We start from the raw sequence: 19,277 nt of genomic DNA, 5'->3' as shown, positions 1-19,277 counted from the left end.
GGTGGTGGTTCCCACCACATCTCCGTTTAACTCTCCTATCTGGCCAGTGCAGAAAACAGATGGATCATGGAGAATGACAGTTGATTATCGAAAACTAAATCAGGTGGTAACTCCAATTGCAGCTGCTGTACCAGATGTAGTTTCGTTACTTGAGCAAATTAACACATCTCCTGGCACCTGGTATGCGGCTATTGATCTGGCAAATGCCTTCTTCTCAGTACCTGTCCATAAGGACCACCAGAAGCAATTTGCTTTCAGTCGGCAAGGCCAACAGTATACCTTCACAGTTTTGCCTCAAGGATATATTAACTCTCCTGCCCTGTGTCATAATTTAGTTAGAAGGGATCTTGATCGTTTGGATCTTCCACAAAATATCACATTGGTGCACTATATTGATGACATTATGCTGATTGGACCAAGTGAGCAGGAAGTAGCAACCACTTTGGACTCATTGGTAACACATATGCGTATCAGAGGATGGGAAATAAATCCAACCAAAATTCAAGGACCATCTACCTCAGTGAAATTCTTAGGAGTCCAGTGGTGTGGGGCATGCAGAGATATTCCTTCTAAGGTGAAAGATAAGTTATTGCACCTGGCCCCTCCTACAACCAAGAAAGAAGCACAACGTTTAGTGGGCCTATTTGGATTCTGGAGACAACACATCCCTCACTTGGGTGTGTTACTTAGGCCTATTTACCAAGTGACTCGGAAAGCTGCTAGCTTTGTGTGGGGCCTGGAACAGGAGAAGGCCCTTCAACAGGTCCAGGCTGCTGTGCAGGCTGCTCTACCACTTGGACCATATGACCCAGCAGACCCGATGGTACTTGAGGTGTCTGTGGCTGATAGAGATGCTGTTTGGAGCCTCTGGCAGGCCCCTGTAGGTGAATCACAGAAAAGACCTTTGGGATTTTGGAGCAAAGCTCTACCATCATCTGCAGACAACTATTCTCCCTTTGAAAAGCAGCTCTTGGCCTGCTATTGGGCCTTAGTGGAAACTGAACGTTTGACAATAGGACACCAAGTTACTATGCGACCTGAACTACCCATCATGAGCTGGGTACTATCAGACCCTGCAAGTCATAAAGTGGGACGCGCACAGCAGCAGTCTATTATCAAATGGAAGTGGTATATACGTGATCGGGCCAGAGCAGGTCCTGAAGGCACAAGCAAGTTACATGAAGAAGTTGCTCAAATGCCTATGGTTTCTACTCCTGTTACAATGCCATCTGCTGCCAAACATGTGCCTATAGCCTCATGGGGTGTTCCCTATGATCGACTGACCGAAGAGGAGAAGACTAGAGCCTGGTTTACTGATGGCTCTGCACGTTATGCAGGCACCACCCAGAAGTGGACAGCTGCAGCATTACAACCCCTTTCTGGGACAACCCTGAAAGACACAGGTGAAGGGAAATCTTCACAGTGGGCAGAACTTCGGGCAGTACACATGGTATTACAGTTTGTTTGCAAGAAGAAATGGCCAGATGTACGATTATTCACTGACTCATGGGCTGTAGCCAATGGATTGGCTGGATGGTCAGGGACTTGGAAAGATCACAATTGGAAAATTGGTGAGAAAGACATCTGGGGAAGAAGTATGTGGATAGATCTCTCCAAATGGGCAAAGGATGTGAAGATATTTGTGTCCCATGTAAATGCTCACCAAAAGGTGACTTCAGCCGAGGAGGAATTCAATAATCAAGTGGATAAGATGACCCGTTCTGTGGACAATCAGCCTCTCTCCCCAGCCATCCCTGTCATTGCTCAATGGGCACATGAACAAAGTGGTCATGGTGGTCGAGATGGAGGTTATGCTTGGGCTCAGCAACACGGGCTTCCACTCACCAAGGCTGACCTGGCTACAGCTGCTGCTGATTGCCAGATCTGCCAACAGCAGAAACCAACACTGAGCCCCAGATATGGCACCATTCCTCGAGGTGACCAACCAGCAACCTGGTGGCAGGTTGACTACATTGGACCACTTCCTTCGTGGAAAGGACAGCGTTTTGTTCTTACTGGAGTAGATACTTATTCTGGTTATGGATTTGCCTTTCCTGCACGTAATGCCTCTGCTAAAACCACCATTCACGGACTGACAGAATGCCTTATCTATCGTCATGGTATTCCACACAGTATTGCTTCTGACCAAGGAACTCACTTCACAGCCAGAGAAGTACGACAGTGGGCCCACGATCGTGGAATTCACTGGTCTTACCACATTCCCCATCATCCTGAAGCAGCTGGTCTGATAGAAAGATGGAATGGCCTTTTGAAGACGCAGTTACAGCGCCAATTAGGTGGTAACAGCTTGGAAGGCTGGGGTAGAGTTCTTCAGAAGGCAGTATATGCTTTGAATCAGCGCTCGATATATGGTACAGTTTCACCCATAGCCAGGATTCATGGGTCCAGGAATCAAGGGGTGGAAAAGGGAATAGTTCCACTTACTATCACTCCTTGTGACCCTCTAGGAAAATTTTTGCTTCCTGTCCCCATAACTCTAGGTTCTGCTGGCCTAGAAGTTTTGGCTCCAGAGAGGGGAATGCTCCTACCAGGAGCTACAACAAACATTCCATTGAACTGGAAGCTCAGACTTCCCCCTGGTCATTTTGGGCTTCTAATGCCCTTAAACCAACAGGCTAAAAAAGGAATAACAGTGTTAGGAGGGGTGATAGATCCAGATTACCATGGGGAAATTGGATTACCTCTTCACAATGGTGGTAAGCAAGATTATGTCTGGAGTGTAGGAGATCCCTTAGGGCGTCTCTTAGTACTACCATGTCCTGTGATTAAAGTCAATGGGAAACTACAACAGCCTAATCCAAATAGGATGACAAAGGACACAGACCCATCAGGAATGAAGGTATGGGTCAATCCTCCAGGAAAAGAGCCAAGACCTGCTGAGGTGCTGGCTGAAGGTGAAGGAAATACAGAATGGGTAGTAGAGGAAGGTAGTTATAAATACCAATTAAGGCCAAGTAACCAGTTGCAGAAACGAGGATTATAAAGTAATATGAATGCCCATTGTAAATTTACTAATGCGTTTGCGATTGTACGAGGGATAGTTATATCATGTTAGGCGTATTTACAACCTTGTTATTGTTTCATGTGAACATGAGATATTATTTGTGTCAAGTTGACAAGGGGTGGATTGTAGTGGCTATTCCTGGTTGTCAACTTGACAATATTTGGAATGAACTACAATCCGGAATTGGAAGGCTCACCAGTGACCCTTATCTGGAGGCTTGGAGATCCTTATCTGGATCTTGGTTTGAAGATCTTGAGCCGTAGTGGCTATGGATTCCAGAAGATTGAATCTCCGAGTTAAGGAACACACCTTTAATCTGGGCTATGCCTTTCATCTGGGATTAAAGGTGTGGTGGAACACACCTTTAATCTGGGCTACACCTTCTGCTGGAGACAATATAAGGACATTGGAAGAAGGGAGTCTAGCTCGAGCTCTTGCTCCTTCGCCTGCTTGCTGCGTGAGACTGAGTAACTGCTAGATCCTTGGACTTCCATTCACAGCTGCGACTGAACAATTGTTGGGAATTGGGCTGCCGACTGTAAGTCATCAATAAATTCCTTTACTATTTAGAGACTATTCATAAGTTCTGTGACTCTAGAGAACCCTGACTAATACAACAGGGGAACGCCAGGGCCAAAAAGGGGGAGTGGGTGGGTAGGGGATTGGGGGGGGGGTGGGTATGGGGGACCTTTGGGATAGCATTGAAAATGTAAATGAGGAAAATACCTAATTAAAAAAAAAAGAATTCAGAAGGGAAAAAAAAAAAGAAAGATTGTAAGAGCCAGAAGATGAGAAGAGTTATTGCAATGTGTGACAGGGAAGCTGCATCAATGAAATCTCAACAATATGACTGTCCAAATGAAACCTGCATAATGCCAACACCAGTTGAAATGCCAACACAGTAGGGGCAGTTTGGCAAGACCTCACCCCCAGATTGCTGCTGAGAGAAGAGGAATCAGGATAAGGCTCCTGATACTTCATCCAGTCTTAAGTAATCAGCCTTAGAAACATATACAAACAAACAACACTAACTGGACTCAGTAGTTTATATATAAATGCAGTGTGTAATATGTATGTGTAATTTTATGTATATATTAGTGATAATTATAAAAGAAGGGGTCAAAATTTTGAGAAATAGTAAGTGGGATGGGAGAATGTGAGGACCTGAGGGGGAGATGGGAATGCTATAAATGTATTACTAGGATTTTCATGGCAGACACTCTACCCCAATTCAAGTTTGAATACCTAAAGTTGTGTTTACTTGCCAGTGGTTGCAGATGACCTGACCCCAGACACAGAAGGCTAGAACAGGTGAAAGGCACTGCAGTCAAGAACAGATTGTTGAAAATATTTTATTTGGATTCATTACAAAAGTATGGGCAAACAGACCCAGAAAGACAAATGCATATTCCTTTTCATCTTTCATTCCTAGCTACAAATTCTCAGCTCAAATAGAGACCATCACAGAAAGCCACAACTGATCACAGTGTAGAAATTAAAAGATTGTGGAGAGCCATGCTCCAATATCTACAACTACATCACAGCTCCTGCATCAGTGGTTTAGAGGACATTGCAGAAGAGGGGGTAAAAGACTATAAGAACCAAAATACCAGTAATTCTGCTGTGAAAAGACTAATGTAGAAATGGCTATATAATTAAGATGGACACAATGGTAATATCAATGTACACAGTGACATGGGGTGTGGGGACTCTCATGGGGTATTGCTCCTAGACAAAAAATATTTACAGGCAACTAAGGACTCCTTGAAGAAGAATAATTAGCATTTTCCAGGGAAAATGCCCAATGCAGAGTGGTCATTATACATGCAAACAACAGACACAGATTCAGCAGATTGTATTTCTATACATTGGTGCATATACAAATATACAGACACACTTATGTGTGTAAGTAACAATCATAATGAGAGAAAAAGTTGCTATCAACCTGTGAGAGTATATCCGAGATGTGAGAGGGAAGGGTTTGAGGGAAGGTTAATGGGAGGGTATAGAGGAAGGAAAAGGAGGGGGGAATATGATGTAACTCTATTGGTGGCACTTGCTTTTATCCCAGCATGTGGAAGGAAGAGGCAGATAGATCTCTGTGAGTTCAAGGCTCATCTGGTCTACAAAGTGAGTTTCAGGACACCCAGGGTCACACAGAGAAACCTTATCTTAAAAAACCCAAACCAGGCAGAGTGTGAAGGGTGAACGATCAAACTGCAGAAGTGACACAGCTTCTGGGACAGGCAGAAGCAACACAACTTCTGGGACAGACCCTGTTTCCAGCTCCAGACATCCAGGTACCTTCCCCGCCAGAAAAAAAGGTGCCCGCCTGGTAGGGCTCTGACTGCCAGAGCAGGTGAGGGAGCAATCTTGAGTACCAGGTCCCTCAGAGACCAGTCTGCACAGGTGAGAGTGCAGACTGTAGAAGCGACACAGCTTCTGGGACAGGCAGAAGCAACACAGCTTCTGGGACAGACCCCGTTTCGGGCTCCAGACATCTGGGCACCTTCCCCTCCAGAGAAGAGTTGTCCACCCAGGAGGGCTCTGACCGCCAAAGCAGGTGAGAGAGTCATCTTGTGTCCCTCATTCCTAAGAGACCAGTCTGTGCAGGTGAGCATGCAGACTGCAGAAGCAACACCTCTTCTGGGAAAGGCCCTCTTTCGGACCTTCATCTTCAGCCAGGAGGCAGATCTGAATGCCAGACCTCTGTGCACCTTACCTGCAAGAGGAGAGCTTGCCTGCAGAGAGTAATCTGACCACTGAAACTCAGGAGAGAGCTGGACTCCAAGGACTGCTGACAGAAGCTAACAGAATCACAGGAGGAACACACTCCAACTATAACAACTAACTCCAGAGATTACCAGATGTTGAAAGGCAAATGTAAGAATCTTACTAACAGAAACCAAGACCACTCACCATCATCAGAACCCAGCACTCCCACCTCAGCCAGTCCTGGATACCCAAACACACCCGAAAAGCAAGACTCAGATTTAAAATCATATCTCATGATGCTGGTAGAGGATATCAAGAAGGGCATTAATAAATCACTTAAAGAAATAAAGGAGCCGGGGTAGGGGATTGGGGGGGGTGGGTATGGGGGACTTTTGGGATAGCATTGGAAATGTAAACAAGGAAAACACCTAATTAAAAAAAAGAAAAAAGAAATAAAGGTATCTGAAAATGTATTTTTATAATCTTGGATTTGTAGGAAGAGATAAGGAAAAATGGAAAAAAAAAAAAAAGAAATAAAGGACAACACTGCTAAAGAGGTAGAAGCCCTTAAAGAATTACAGGAAAACACTGCTAAGCAGGTAGAAGTCCTTAAACACAAAAATTCCTTAAAGAATTACAAGAAAACACAACCAAACAGGTAATGGAGTTGAACAAAACCATCCAAGATCTAAAAATGAAAGTAGAAACAATAAAGAAAAGCCAAAAGGAGACAACTCTGGAGCTAGAAATCCTAGGAAGGAAATCAGGAACTATAGATGCAAACATCAGCAACAGAAAACTAGAGATGGAAGAGAGAATCTCAGGTGCAGAAGATTTCATAGAGAAGATGGGCACAAAAATCAATGAAAAGCAGCTTTCTCACTGGAAAATCTCTCTTGGATATAGACATGACTCCAACCTGGTGCCTTAAATCTTCCCTGCACGCTATTTGAGGATACCTCAATCTGCCTTTTCTGTGTGATTTTGATTTTTTCATAGTTTAATTCAGATATGTGATGATTGTGAAATACATGTGTGTATATGTGTGTGTGTGTGTGTGTGTGAGTGTGTGTGTGTGTGTGTGTGTGTGTGTGTGTGTGTGTGTGTGTGTGTACATATATTCTTTGAGAATGGATTTTCAACGTAAAGAGCCAGCAAATATCTTCAACAAAATTATAGAAGAAAACTTCCCATACCTAAAGAAAGAGATGCCCATGAACATACAAGAAGCCTACAGAACTCCAAATAGACTAGACCAGAAAAGAAATTCCTCCTGACACATAATAATCAGAACAACAAATGCACTAAATAAAGACAGAATATTAAAAGCAATAAGGGAAAAAGGTCAAGTAACATATAAAGGCAGGCCTATTAGAATTACTCCAGATTTCTCACCAGAGACTATGAAAGCCAGAAGATCCTGGACAGATGTTATACAGACACAAAGAGAACACAAGTACAGGCCAAGGCTACTATACCCAGCAAAACTCTCAATTACCATAGATGGAGAAACCAACATATTCCATGAGAAAACCAAATTCACACAATATCTTTCCATGAATCCAGCCCTTCAAAGGATAATAAAGGGAAAACACCAACACAAGGACAGAAACTACACCCTAGAAAAATCAAGAAAGTAATCCTTCAACAAACCTAAAAGGAGACAGCCGCAAGAACAGAATCCCAACTTAAACAACAAAAATAACAGGAAGCAACAATTACTTTTCCTTAATTTCTCTTAACATCAATGGATTCAATTCCCCAATAAAAAGACAAATACACTGGCTACACAAACAGGGCCCAACATTTTTGCTGTTTACAGGAAACCCACCTCAGGGAAAAAGACAGACACAACCTGAGAGTGAAAGGCTGGAAAACAATTTTCCAAGCAAATGGTCTGAAGAAACAAGCTGGAGTAGCCATTCTAATATCTAATAAAATTGACTTCCAACCCAAAGTTATCAAAAAAGACTAGGAGGGGCACTTCAATCTCATTAAAGGCAAAATCTACCAAGATGAACTCTCAATTCTGAATATCTATGCTGCAAATGCAATGGCAGCCACATTCATTAAAGAAACTTTAGTAAAGCTCAAAGCACTCATTGCACCTCAAACAATAATAGTGGGAGACTTCAACACTCCACTCTCACCAATGGACAAATCCTGGAAAAAAAAAAAAAACTAAACGGAGACACATGGACACTAACAGAAGTTATGAAACAAATGGATTTAATACCCAGAAGATGTTGCAACTGGTCATAAGAACACATGCTCCACTATGTTCATAGCAGCCTTCTTTATAATAGCCAGAAGCTGGAAAGAACCCAAATATCCCTCAACAGAAGAATGGATACAGAAAATGTGATACATTTATACATTTGTACTACTCAGCAATTAAAAACAATGAATTTATGAAATGCTTGGGCCAATGAATGTATCTGGAGGATATCATCCTTAATGAGGTAACCCAATCACAAAAGAAGTCATTATATATGCACTCACTGATAAGTGGATATTAGCCCAGAAACATAGAACACCCAAGATACAATTTGCAAAACACAAGACAATGAAGAAGAGGGAAGACCAATGGGAGGATACTTTATTCCTCCTTAGAATAGGGAACAAAATACCCATGAAAAGAGTTACAGAGACAAAGTTTGGAGCTAAGACGAAAGGATGGACCATCCAGAGACTATCCCACCCAGGGATCCATCCCATAATCAGCCACCAAACCCAGACACTATTGCATATGCCAGCAAGATTTTGCTGAAGGGAACCTAATATAGCTGTCTCAAATGAGACTGTACCAGTGCCTGGCAAATAACAGAAGTGGATGCTCACAGTCATCTATGAGATGGAACACAGGGCCCCCAATGGAGAAGCTAGAGAAAGTACCCGAGGAGCTAAAGGGGTCTGCAATCCTATAGGTGGAACAACATTATGAACTAACCAGTACCCCCCGGAGCTAGTGTCTCTGGCTGCATATGTATCAGAAGATGGCCTAGTCAGCCATCATTGAGAAGAGAGGCCCCTTGGTATTGCAAACTTTATATGCCCCAGTACAGGGTAACACCAGAGCCAAGAAGTGGGAGAGGGTGGGTAGGGAGCAGGGCAGGGGGAGGGTATAGAGAACTTTCAGGATTGCATTTGAAATGTAAATAAAGAAAATGTCTAATTTTTTTAAAAAGTATATCACAAAAAAAAAAAAAAAAAAACAAACCAAACCAAAACAGCTGTATTGGCGATGATCTATGCATGTAGCCTCTGACATTACCAGATCAATTGCACAGCAAATTCTCTGACCTCTGACTCTTAAAATGTTCCTCTTCCCTTTCCTAGAGCTTTAGGTACAGGATTTGTTTTGTTGGTACATCTGTTGGGATTGGGATTCACTATTCTGCATTTTCATTGGTCATGGTTTTTTTGTAATGGTTTCCATCTACTGCAAAAAGAAGTATTCTTTATGCAGTTGGACCCTTAAGGAGGCCTCAATCCTACACAAAGAACTACAGGTAACTAAGGAATGTTGAGAGTAGGAGAAATGGTCTTCCCTATGGAAAAGGATACCAATTGTTTCCATTACAACTGGCTATTCAATATCAAATGGCCAGCCGTGAATACACACATACATACATACATACATACATACATACATACATACATACATACATTCATACATACATTCATACATACATACTAGTCACATCATAGAGAAGATAGCATTTATAAATTTAGGAATACCTGCCCCGCTACTCATATATAACAACAATTAATGAAAAGAGGAGCCATGAATTTGAAAGGGAGCAAGAAGAAGCATATACAGCTGGGCCTGGAGGGAGGAAAATAAGGGGGAACCAATCTAATTATGTCATAATTTCAAATATGGAAGAAATAACAAAACACTTACTAAAATATTAAAAATAATTATTGGTGACTCAAAGTTAGCTATGGTACAAGGACATCCATTGGATAACTGCCAGTTGTTCCACATAAGAGTCCCACCCACAGCAGTATTTGTGGTAGTTGGTAGTTAACAAAAGGAAATTAATTTATTCAATGTTTAAAAGGTGTTTCTTAGAACAGAAAACACTATAAAATGCATAACCCAAGCTCCAAATGGTATTTCAAAATTTTGATTAGACTTATTTTAATACAGAAGTATCAAGAAAGAAAATATTATTTTGTCCAAAAATATTTTGGACAAAATGTCATAGTTTGGGTAATAAATATTAAAATTATTAAAATTATGGTCATGAACTTGTATTCAGGAAAAACATTACTTATCTGAATTTTTTTTCTCTTCTCAGCCATTCATTTTCAAGCCCCAACATGGGAAGTGGTAGGGGAATATCTGTAGGAATACAATTTATTGTCTGCTCCTCCACTCAGAAGTAGCCCTGTGTCTGTCCAGTCCACACTTAGAACTTTGTCTTCATGAGCAGCTAGATCATAGAGAGGAGCCTTACAGCTTCTTGCATCCCATAGCTTCACAATGTTATCTAAAGAGCCCGAGATCAGCTGTTGTTCATGGGTAGGAAACCATTTCACTGATGTCACCCAGCCTGTGTGTGAGGTGAGAGACAGCGACACCAAAAAACCATCTTTAGTTCGGGGATCCCACAGTCTAATATGCCTGTCTGTGCTTCCAGATGTCAAACGTTTACAAAGGGGAGAATAGGAAATACAATTAAACACTTTATTTCCTGTCAGAGTTGACTTAAGACCGCCAGACTCAACATCCCACACTCTAATTGTGTGATCCCAAGATGCACTACAGATTTCTTCAGCATCTGACCAAAGGACTGAGGAAATTGCTTCTGTGTGGCAAGAGAGGGTCACCAAGGGTGTTCTTGTTAGTCCCAATTGTTCTGGTTTTTGCTTTTTTCTTGGACGATTTGTGGCTTCTTCCATTTCATCTTCTTCATCTGTAGGGACTGTAGACCAGATCTTTAGCATCTTATCCCAGGAGGCACTGCAAAACTTAGCTCCCGAGCTATCGACTGCGATGGCGCCCACACTCCCAGCATGCCCTTGGCAGCAGTGCAGAGCTTTCACTTTGTTCTTCTCTACATTCCACTCCCATAAGAGAACAGTCTGGTCCATCGAGGCCGTCAGTAGTAAGCAGAACAAACTGTCTTTTTTCACCCAAGCCACATCTTTCACAACATCTGTATGTCCCACAATTGTCATTACTGACTTTCCTTCCAAGGACCAGATTTGAGAAGTCTTATCATACGAACCAGACAGGATCCATTCTTCTGCCCCTTTAATTGAGCTGATCCAGTCATCATGGAACATGCACTGCTTTGGCTGGGGTGCGGTGTACTTTTCCACATATTCTAGTTCCACAACCTCTTCCGATGAAATGTTCTCCAGTTCCGTGTGTTTGACCAAGGGCACTCGAAGAAACTGGCTCTTGATAAGGAAATCAAACTCGACATGTTTGTGGAGTTCATTTTTGGTCTCCAGCAACTTATTGATAATGTTACTAAGGTCGGCAACTTCAGCAGCGGCAGGGATTGAGAAAGGGACATCATCCACTGCGTATTTCTTGTTCTCGCTGTAGAAACGTGCCTGGAGTTGTGCCATGGCTGAATATACATACACACGAGGCTTCTCCACGAAAATGTGTGCATTGATAATCAAGTAGCTCTAAGGTAGGTTGCGCCGCAATTTTTAATAGTGTACAAAATGTCTAAATTATAACTACTGTAAAAAAATAACTAATGTAATTTCAGGTATTCAAGCTCCACATTCAAATACTTTATTCCAGGAAAATCATTAAGACACAGTTTTAACACCAAGAAAGTGTGGGTTTCAGTTCAGCCAGGGAGTGAACTTTGAAAACAGGTCATTCTCAGAACAGAAAATGAAGAGGTGAATTGCAAAATAACCTTATTATTCTTCATGAGTAGAAAAGGGCAGATGGTTGGGTAGCTTGTTATTAAAATCGTATTAATTGCCTCCAATCTTGGATTTCTTTCTTTTGTATTAAAACCATAAAAGGTGATGAAGTTGTTCAACCAATAAGTTAACACAAAGCAGCTCACCAGAAACAGGATGCTGTGAGTGGCTTTGCGCTCAGGAGATGACTGGGAGGAAAGGTTTGGGCTGTGGAGATGCTGGGCTAACTTGCGGTGTCTGTATAGGAAAATAACCATGTAGAGGCTGGCCCACATCATGACAGACATATAGAAGAAATCATGAATGATGAGAAAGCTGAAAAGCCATTCTGAATTTTGTTTCCCAAATTTCTTTCTTTGACAGTAACCATGTGAAAATCCACGGCCAACGAGAGTCATATTGGTTTTGGCTACTACCAAGTCAATCATAAACCCGTAGATAAGTAGATTAATAATCCAGGAGCAAAGTAAGGAAGAAAAAATCCATGTAGAGAGTCTTGGCTTAAGCCAGGAGACAAACGTAGGATTATTGGGAGTGATGGTGATGACTTGGGATGTGCTTAGAACAGAGGTGGTGCAGATGGACAGACCCCGACTGACTCTGAGTGAAAAGAAAACTGCCTTACAACCAACATCGTCCAGAAAATTGGGTACTCTAAAGGAAAACATGATATCTTTTAACAATGTGAACATGATTGTTGACATATTAACTATTGTCAGGTGCATAAAAACTGAATCTATCAACTTCTTTAAATGAGGCTTGAAGAAGAAAGTGTATACATACAACATTAACAATGATGAGTTCCCTATGACACCAAGACAAAACTGGAATATGAGAAAGATCTGGAAGATGGTGTCACTTGGAGGCATTATGTTAAAGTGGGTCAGGTTGGTTAGGTCTAGAGTACTAAATGAATGGACTGAATTTTAAAACAATTTTTAAAATGATGTTTGCAAGAAAATATACTGATTGACATCTCAGGAGCAGAGAGAAGTGATGATGTGTCCAACTCTTTCCTTTTCTTTCCTTTCCTCCTCTTTCTTCTGTTCCTCTTCCTCCTTATCCTCCTCCTCTTTCTCTTTGCTTCTTCTTTTGGTTTTTCAAGTCAGAGATACTCTATATAAACATGTCTGGAACTTGCACTGTAGACCAGGCTGGCCTTGAACTCTCAGAGATCCACCTACCTCTACCTCCCAAGTGCTGGGATCAAAGGTATGCACCACCACCTACTGGAGAAATGTACAACTCCTTTCAATGTTAGGTACAGAGATGACACTTTAGCAACTTACTCCTGGGCTTCTTGACCATCTTAGAGGATAGAATGAAGTGTTGAGAATAATAAAGGATCGAATCCACCCAAACTCCCTGAAGCAGAAAGGATATGTTGACCTATGTGAAAGCCAAATTTGCATGTTATGGGAATTTAAAAGTTATTTATTCTATGTGTATGAGTATTTGGCCTGCAATGTCTGTGTATTATATACATGCCTTGGAATTAGACCCTGGATCTCTGGAAGAGCAGCTAATGGTCTTTAACTATTGAAACATCCATCGAGACCCAATGAATTTCTATTCATCAGTCAATATTTTTTCTTTAACCTAAGTATCAGTGTTTTTATGCTTATGACAACATTTCCTTCTATCACATATGTATTAATGTTGAAAGAACCCACTCAGCTCCCGATTCGGCATGCACCCAAGAATCACGAATAAAACACAACACCTTGATGTAACTACACGAGGTATTTTAATGGCGGAGCTCCAGGTCGAAACGTATCTCACACAGAAGATAGTGGATTCGACCACGAGGCTTGGAAGCTAGGAGTTTTTATAGAAAAGGAGTGGGGCTGGGGGAGGAATTGGCGCGGTTTCACATGATTGGTCCATTTAAACATCAGCAGTCTGTAACATTTAACTTAGGTCAGAGGGGTGGGAGATAGGGAGGCGATGGGCCTGCCCGGGCATGTCCTGGTCTGTTCTGCTATGTTCTCAGCCCCAGGTTTCAAAGCTCACAAACAACTCTTTGAGCTATTTGACATACATTACATGAATCACAGGTCTCAAGTTTTATTTCCTTTCATTCCCCTCTTCTTCTGTTTAGATTAATTCTAATCATAGAATTTTAGAGATTGGTGTCCCCTAACTCTTCATCTACCTGAACTATAGGTTGATATTGCCTTTGAAGAACCATGAGTTTTACTGTATCAATTCTACTCTGGATGAAAGCCATTCCTCTATTTATTATACAAGGGCCGAAAACTAAAGCTAAGCATATCATAAGGATTGGTCCGGCTACAGTGGAAATCAAAGAAGTTATCCAAGATGGTCGTGATTCAAACCACGACTCAAACCACTCCCGTTGAGCATCCCGTTCCCGTTTTCTTCGCTCTAATATTTCTCTCAGTTTCTGCATAGAGTCTCTAACTATTCCTGTATGATCTGCATAGAAGCAGCACTCTTCTTTAAGGGCAGCACACAGTCCTCCTTCCTTTAGGAACAACAAATCAAGACCTCTCCTGTTCTGCAAAACTACCTCAGACAGGGAGGTCAAAGATTTTTCTAAAGCGTCAATGGACTTCTCTATTGCCGCTAGGTCTTCATTGACAGCATCCCTCAAAGACTGAATTCCCTGTCTTCCTTCTATCAAAGCTGACACTCCCATCCCCACTCCTACTGCCATACCTATTCCCATGAATGCAGCCAGGGTTAAAGTAATTGGTTCTCTTTTTGACCGCCAGCCAGCATAGCTTTCTTCTAAACTGGATGCAGGGTGATAATATACGCGGGGTAACAGCTGGATCATGACACAAAAATCATGAGATGAATTAAAAACCTTAGTTGATACACAGGGAGTAAGTCCTGTATTGTAAGCCCACCATCCAACCGGGGAAGGTACAAGATAGTAATTAGCTTCCGTTCTGGACACGGACTGAATTTGTCCGCATAGGTGTTTGTGAGTGGAAGGTGGGGTGCCTATACAGAGACCTGGATTCCTCGAGGATACTTCAGTCAGGGTCAGTTTTTGTCCTGTTCCCCAAGAGCAGGAAGTATGGCTGCTGGTTCTGTTGAAATCTCCATTGAAGGCAATTCCTTCATAATAAGGTGGACCCGAGGACAGGCATAGCCAGCAGTCCTCAGTAGCGCTTGGATCAGTTCTATTAAGGGCATAAAAGGCTCCTCTCACTAGGTTAAACATCCTCTGTCTTGTTGAAAGAATCGTGGGGGTAATAGTTAGAGGTACCTGAGAAGTGGGAGGTTGGGTGATAGCGGCCATATTAAGGGGGTCCGCAATCACTGGAGTAGGCTGAGTAATAGTATGGGTGAGGGGTGTGGACTTGGTTGGGGGGCCTAAAGGATTGTAGGGGCTCTCTATTTTTAATCTGATAGTGAACGATAATCCCTCATCATATCTTTCCTTGTAAATTCTAAGACCCCAGGTGTACCCTTTTGTCCATCCCAGAGCTCTTTTCCCTGGTTCAGTGAAGGTGACACGGAGCAGATGGCACCAGTCAGTACACTCGTCTAGGTCAAATCCTCCAGGTACATAAGACGCTAGGGAATAGTTGGCTGTTACTCTAATATAGTCCCAGCTCGAGGAGGGCTTCCAGCGGGCTGTACCTGAAGTCTCGCAACCCCAGCTCTTGCAAAAGAAGTCAGCCTTACCTCCACATGTTGGATTGAGGGACTGACTTCGGTGGGGCCCGGGGCAGACATAGAAGGGATGGGTTCGAAGCATACTTCTATCCCTTTGGTTAGAGCAACCACCCCATGGGTCTCTCAAATGTTTTTCTACGTACGGAGGGGGTGTTAAAGGTGCCCTCTGGATGTCAGAGTACCCCTCCAAGTCCCATCCAGGAGGGGCTTCTATAGCCAACTTACAGATGTCAGGGAAAAGATCAGGCCACCAAGTCCACAGTGGGTGTACCTCGGCGATTGTCCATACTGCCCTACCCCCCTCATTGAGTACCTCCCACGTTTGTTGAACAGGACTGTGGGGGTTGAAGTCCTTTGGGATCGCTCCTACGAAGCAGGCACAACTTAAAAGGGTTAGTAGTCTTCTCCAAAGTCCACTCATCATGGCTGACTCCAGGGGGGTGCTCTCTTGACGTGGGATGCGTGGACCCAAGTGGGGATTCCTTCCACTTTGACCGTGGTGGGCGTTGTCAGTAGCACCAAGTAGGGTCCCTTCCACCTCGGTTCTAGGTTTCCCGCTCGGTGTCTCCTCACCAGGACTGCGTCTCCTACTTCAAACTGGTGCGGCACCTGTGTGTCACCAGCAACATAGGTTTCTTTTAGCTGTTCCCAGACCTCTTTTCTTACTATTTCGAGAGCTTTTAATTGAGCCAAAAGACTAGAAAAAGGAGAGAAAGACACATCGGGGCGATTCTTATCCCCTACGGTCATAAAAATGGGTGGGGGCACCCCATACATTAATTCAAATGGAGTTAGGCCAAGGGGTCCAGGTGTATTCCGAACCCTGAACAAGGCATAAGGGAGAACGGCTGTCCAATCGCTTCCACCAGATTCTAAGGCTATTTTAGTCAGAGTCTCCTTTAGCGTTCTGTTCATCCTTTATACCTGTCCTGAACTCTGGAGTCTGTATGCACAATGTAATTTCCAATTTGTGCCCAGTTGTCTGGCCAATCCCTGACTTACCTGGGAGACGAAGGCAGGTCCGTTGTCTGACCCCATTACCTTAGGTATCCCAAAGCAGGGAAGGATTTCTTCAAGTATCTTCTTGACCACTACATTAGCCGTTTCTTTCTTGGTGGGGAACGCTTCGACCCATCCCAAAAAGGTGTCTATAAAAACTAGGAGATATTTATTTCCATACCTAGCCGGTTTCACCTCAGGGAAGTCAGTTTCCCAGTAGGCTCCAGGTTTGTCTCCTCGCAGTCGTTTTCCTTCCTGGAGCCTGCTAGACCCAGCGTTGGTAAGTGCACAAGCACGGCAGTTTTTTACTATCTCTTCCACAATTCTTTTTAATCCAGTAATGTAATAGGGGGACTTACTAACCAATTTTAGTATTTTTTTAGTTCCTAAATGAGTCAGATGGTGTATGTTAGCTAAGTAATCTCGCCCCTCTTCTTCTGTGAGGGTTCTTTTATTTATTTCCTCAGCAGCGGGCTGTTGGGTTCTCACCACCAGAGTCATTGGCCCTTGGGCTGCTTTTTTAGCTTCTTGGTCTGCCATTTGGTTTCCCTTTTCAGCGGGCCCCGTTCCCCTCTGGTGTCCTGGGCAATGGATAATTGCCACCCTACAGGGCAGATGAACAGCTTCTAATAAGCTGAGAATTTCTTCTTTATTTTTGATATCTTTGCTGGCAGACGTCAGCAGTCCACAGTGTCGGTATATTGCTCCGTGAACATGAGCCGTGGCAAAAGCGTACCGGCTGTCGATATAGACATTAAGAGCCCTTCCTTCTGCCAGCCTTAAGGCTTGAATTAGTGCGATTAGTTCCGCTTTTTGAGCTGATGTACCCTCCAGCAGGCTGCTGGCCCATATGACAGACTTCCCATCCACTACTGCTGCCCCAGCCCTCCGCTTACCTTCTACCACAAAGCTGCTTCCGTCCGTGAACCAAGTCATCGCCCCTGGCCAAGGTTGGTCTGTGAGGTCTGGCCGGATTCCAGTCTCTTCTGCCAGTATTTCTTCACACTTATGTGCAGGGGCCTCGTCAGCCTCAGGTAGTAAGGAGGCGGGGTTGAGAATGGCTAGGGGTGCAAAACTTACTCTCTCTGTCAGCAATAGGCTCTGGTAGTGCGTCATTTGGGTGTTGGTCATCCAGCGGTCCAGTGGTTGCCTGACGATGCTCTCAAGAGAGTGTGGGGCCACTATGGTAACATTCTGGCCCATAGTCAGTTTGTCAGCATCTCTTACTAGCACGGCCGTGGCTGCTATCACTCGCAGGCAGGAGGGGCATCCACTGGCCACAGGGTCCAGTTTCTTTGATAAGTAGGCTACCGGGCGCTTCCATGGTCCCAAAACCTGGGTAAGGACTCCCCTTGCCACTCCATTTCTTTCATCAATGTATAGGGTGAAAGGTTTGTTTAAATCTGGCAGGGTCAATGCCAGAGCCTGCAGCAGTGTCTTTTTGAGAGTTTCAAAGGCTAGCTGATGTTCTCTGGTCCAGGTGAATTCCTCTTTCTCTTTGGTTAGTGGATACAAGGGAGCTGCCAGTGTGGCAAATCTGGGATTCCAGAGTCTGCAAAACCCGGCTGTCCCCAGGAACTCTCTTACCTGGCGAGCAGTGGTTGGGGCCGGGATCTTCATAACAGCTTGTTTTCTGGCTTCTGTGAGCCACCGTTGTCCATCTCTCAGGACATATCCTAGGTAGGTCACTTCTATCTGGCATAACTGAGCCTTTTTAGCAGAGGTCCGATACCCCAGCTTACCTAACTCGCCCAGGAGGTTTTGGGTCCCAATTTTACAGTCCTCGCGTGTTTCTGCAGCTAGGAGCAGGTCATCTACATATTGCAGAAGAGTCACCTGTGGGTTATTGGCTCAGAAAAGAGCAAGATCTCGGTGTAGGGCTTCATCGAACAAAGTGGGCGAGTTCTTGAATCCCTGAGGCAGCCTCGTCCATGTGAGCTGTCCGGCTTGTCCACTCTCGGAGTCTCGACATACTAAAGCGAACAAGGGCTGGCTGTTGGGGTGTAACCTCAAACAGAAAAAAGCGTCTTTGAGATCCAGGACTGTGTACCATGTCTGACCAGGTGGCAAGGTGCTGAGAAGGTTATAAGGATTTGGCACCGTGGGGTGTATGTCCTGAACTCTCTTGTTGACTTCTCTCAGGTCCTGGACTGGATGGTAGTCACTGGTCCCTGGTATTTTTTACTGGAAGTAGAGGAGTGTTCCAAGGGGATTTGCATGGGACCAAAATCCCTTGTTAGAGCAGTTTGTTGATTTGGGGGTGTATACCTTCTTGAGCTTCTCTGCTCATGGGATATTGTCAGACCCCTATAGGGGTGGCCCCGGACTTAAGTTCAATCACCACGGGGGGAACCAGTTTTGCCATCCCCACTCCTCCCGTCTCTGCCCATGCCTGGGGGTATGGATTCAACCAGTCCTGTAATCCCTCAGGGGGCTTTACTTTATTTTGGTAAAGTCGATATTCCTCCCCTAGTTGTAAAGACAGCTCTAGAGTCTGGGGCGCTTTTATTCCCCAGAAAACCTCTGGTCGATGAGAGGTGAAAGTTATTTGTGCTTTTAACTTGGTTAGTAAGTCTCTCCCCAATAAAGACATAGGACACTCTGGAATGACTAGAAACGAATGAGTTACTCGATTTCGCCCTATGTCTACTACTCGGAATGTGGTCCATGGATACGATTTTTGTCCCATGGCCCCCATCACCAAGGTTTTTTCATTTTTCTTCACTTTTCCTAGAGGTGTTTTGAGTACTGAAAATTCGGCTCCCGTGTCGACTAGAAAGTCCACGGGGGTCCCCTCCACTTCTAAGGTTACCCTAGGCTTGGGGAGGGGGACCAAGCCCCGTTCCCCCTAGTCTTCATCTTCTCCAAGAGAAAGCACCTTTACCTCTTGTTTTTTTTTTTTTTTCTGGACAGTCGCTCTTCCAGTGGCCCATTTCCTTGCAATACGCACATTGGTTCCTCTCCAGGTGCTGCCCGCCTT

At 43.8% G+C, this 19,277-nt stretch overlaps 1 protein-coding gene, 1 long non-coding RNA gene and 1 pseudogene across 2 annotated transcripts; all 3 read right to left on the bottom strand.

Annotated features, from left to right (window-relative positions):
* Nucleotides 10,032–11,415, bottom strand: Gm4879 (predicted pseudogene 4879; annotated as a pseudogene).
* Nucleotides 11,563–12,513, bottom strand: Vmn1r88 (vomeronasal 1 receptor, 88). The gene has a single exon (NM_001167537.1). The coding sequence runs from the start codon at nucleotides 12,511–12,513 to the stop codon at nucleotides 11,563–11,565; it is 951 nt and encodes a 316-aa protein (NP_001161009.1).
* A 4,657-nt stretch (nucleotides 12,514–17,170) lies between these two features.
* Nucleotides 17,171–18,099, bottom strand: Gm38946. Its single transcript, XR_881825.3, has 3 exons — nucleotides 18,040–18,099; nucleotides 17,885–17,958; nucleotides 17,171–17,326 (listed from the first exon to the last, which is right to left on the bottom strand). It is a non-coding gene; the product is annotated as a predicted gene, 38946 (long non-coding RNA).
* Between the last annotated feature and the right edge of the window lie 1,178 nt (nucleotides 18,100–19,277).

Source organism: Mus musculus, chromosome 7 (assembly GCF_000001635.26).
Source record: "Mus musculus strain C57BL/6J chromosome 7, GRCm38.p6 C57BL/6J".
Classification (NCBI taxonomy): domain Eukaryota; kingdom Metazoa; phylum Chordata; class Mammalia; order Rodentia; family Muridae; genus Mus; species Mus musculus.
Note: the sequence above shows the minus strand (reverse complement) of the source record. Positions and strands in the feature narration are given on the sequence as shown.

Coding starts and splice junctions, on each gene's coding strand:
- Vmn1r88 (NM_001167537.1), bottom strand. CDS start 12,513: ATGCCTCCAAGTGACACCATCTTCCAGATCTTTCTCATATTCCAGTTT.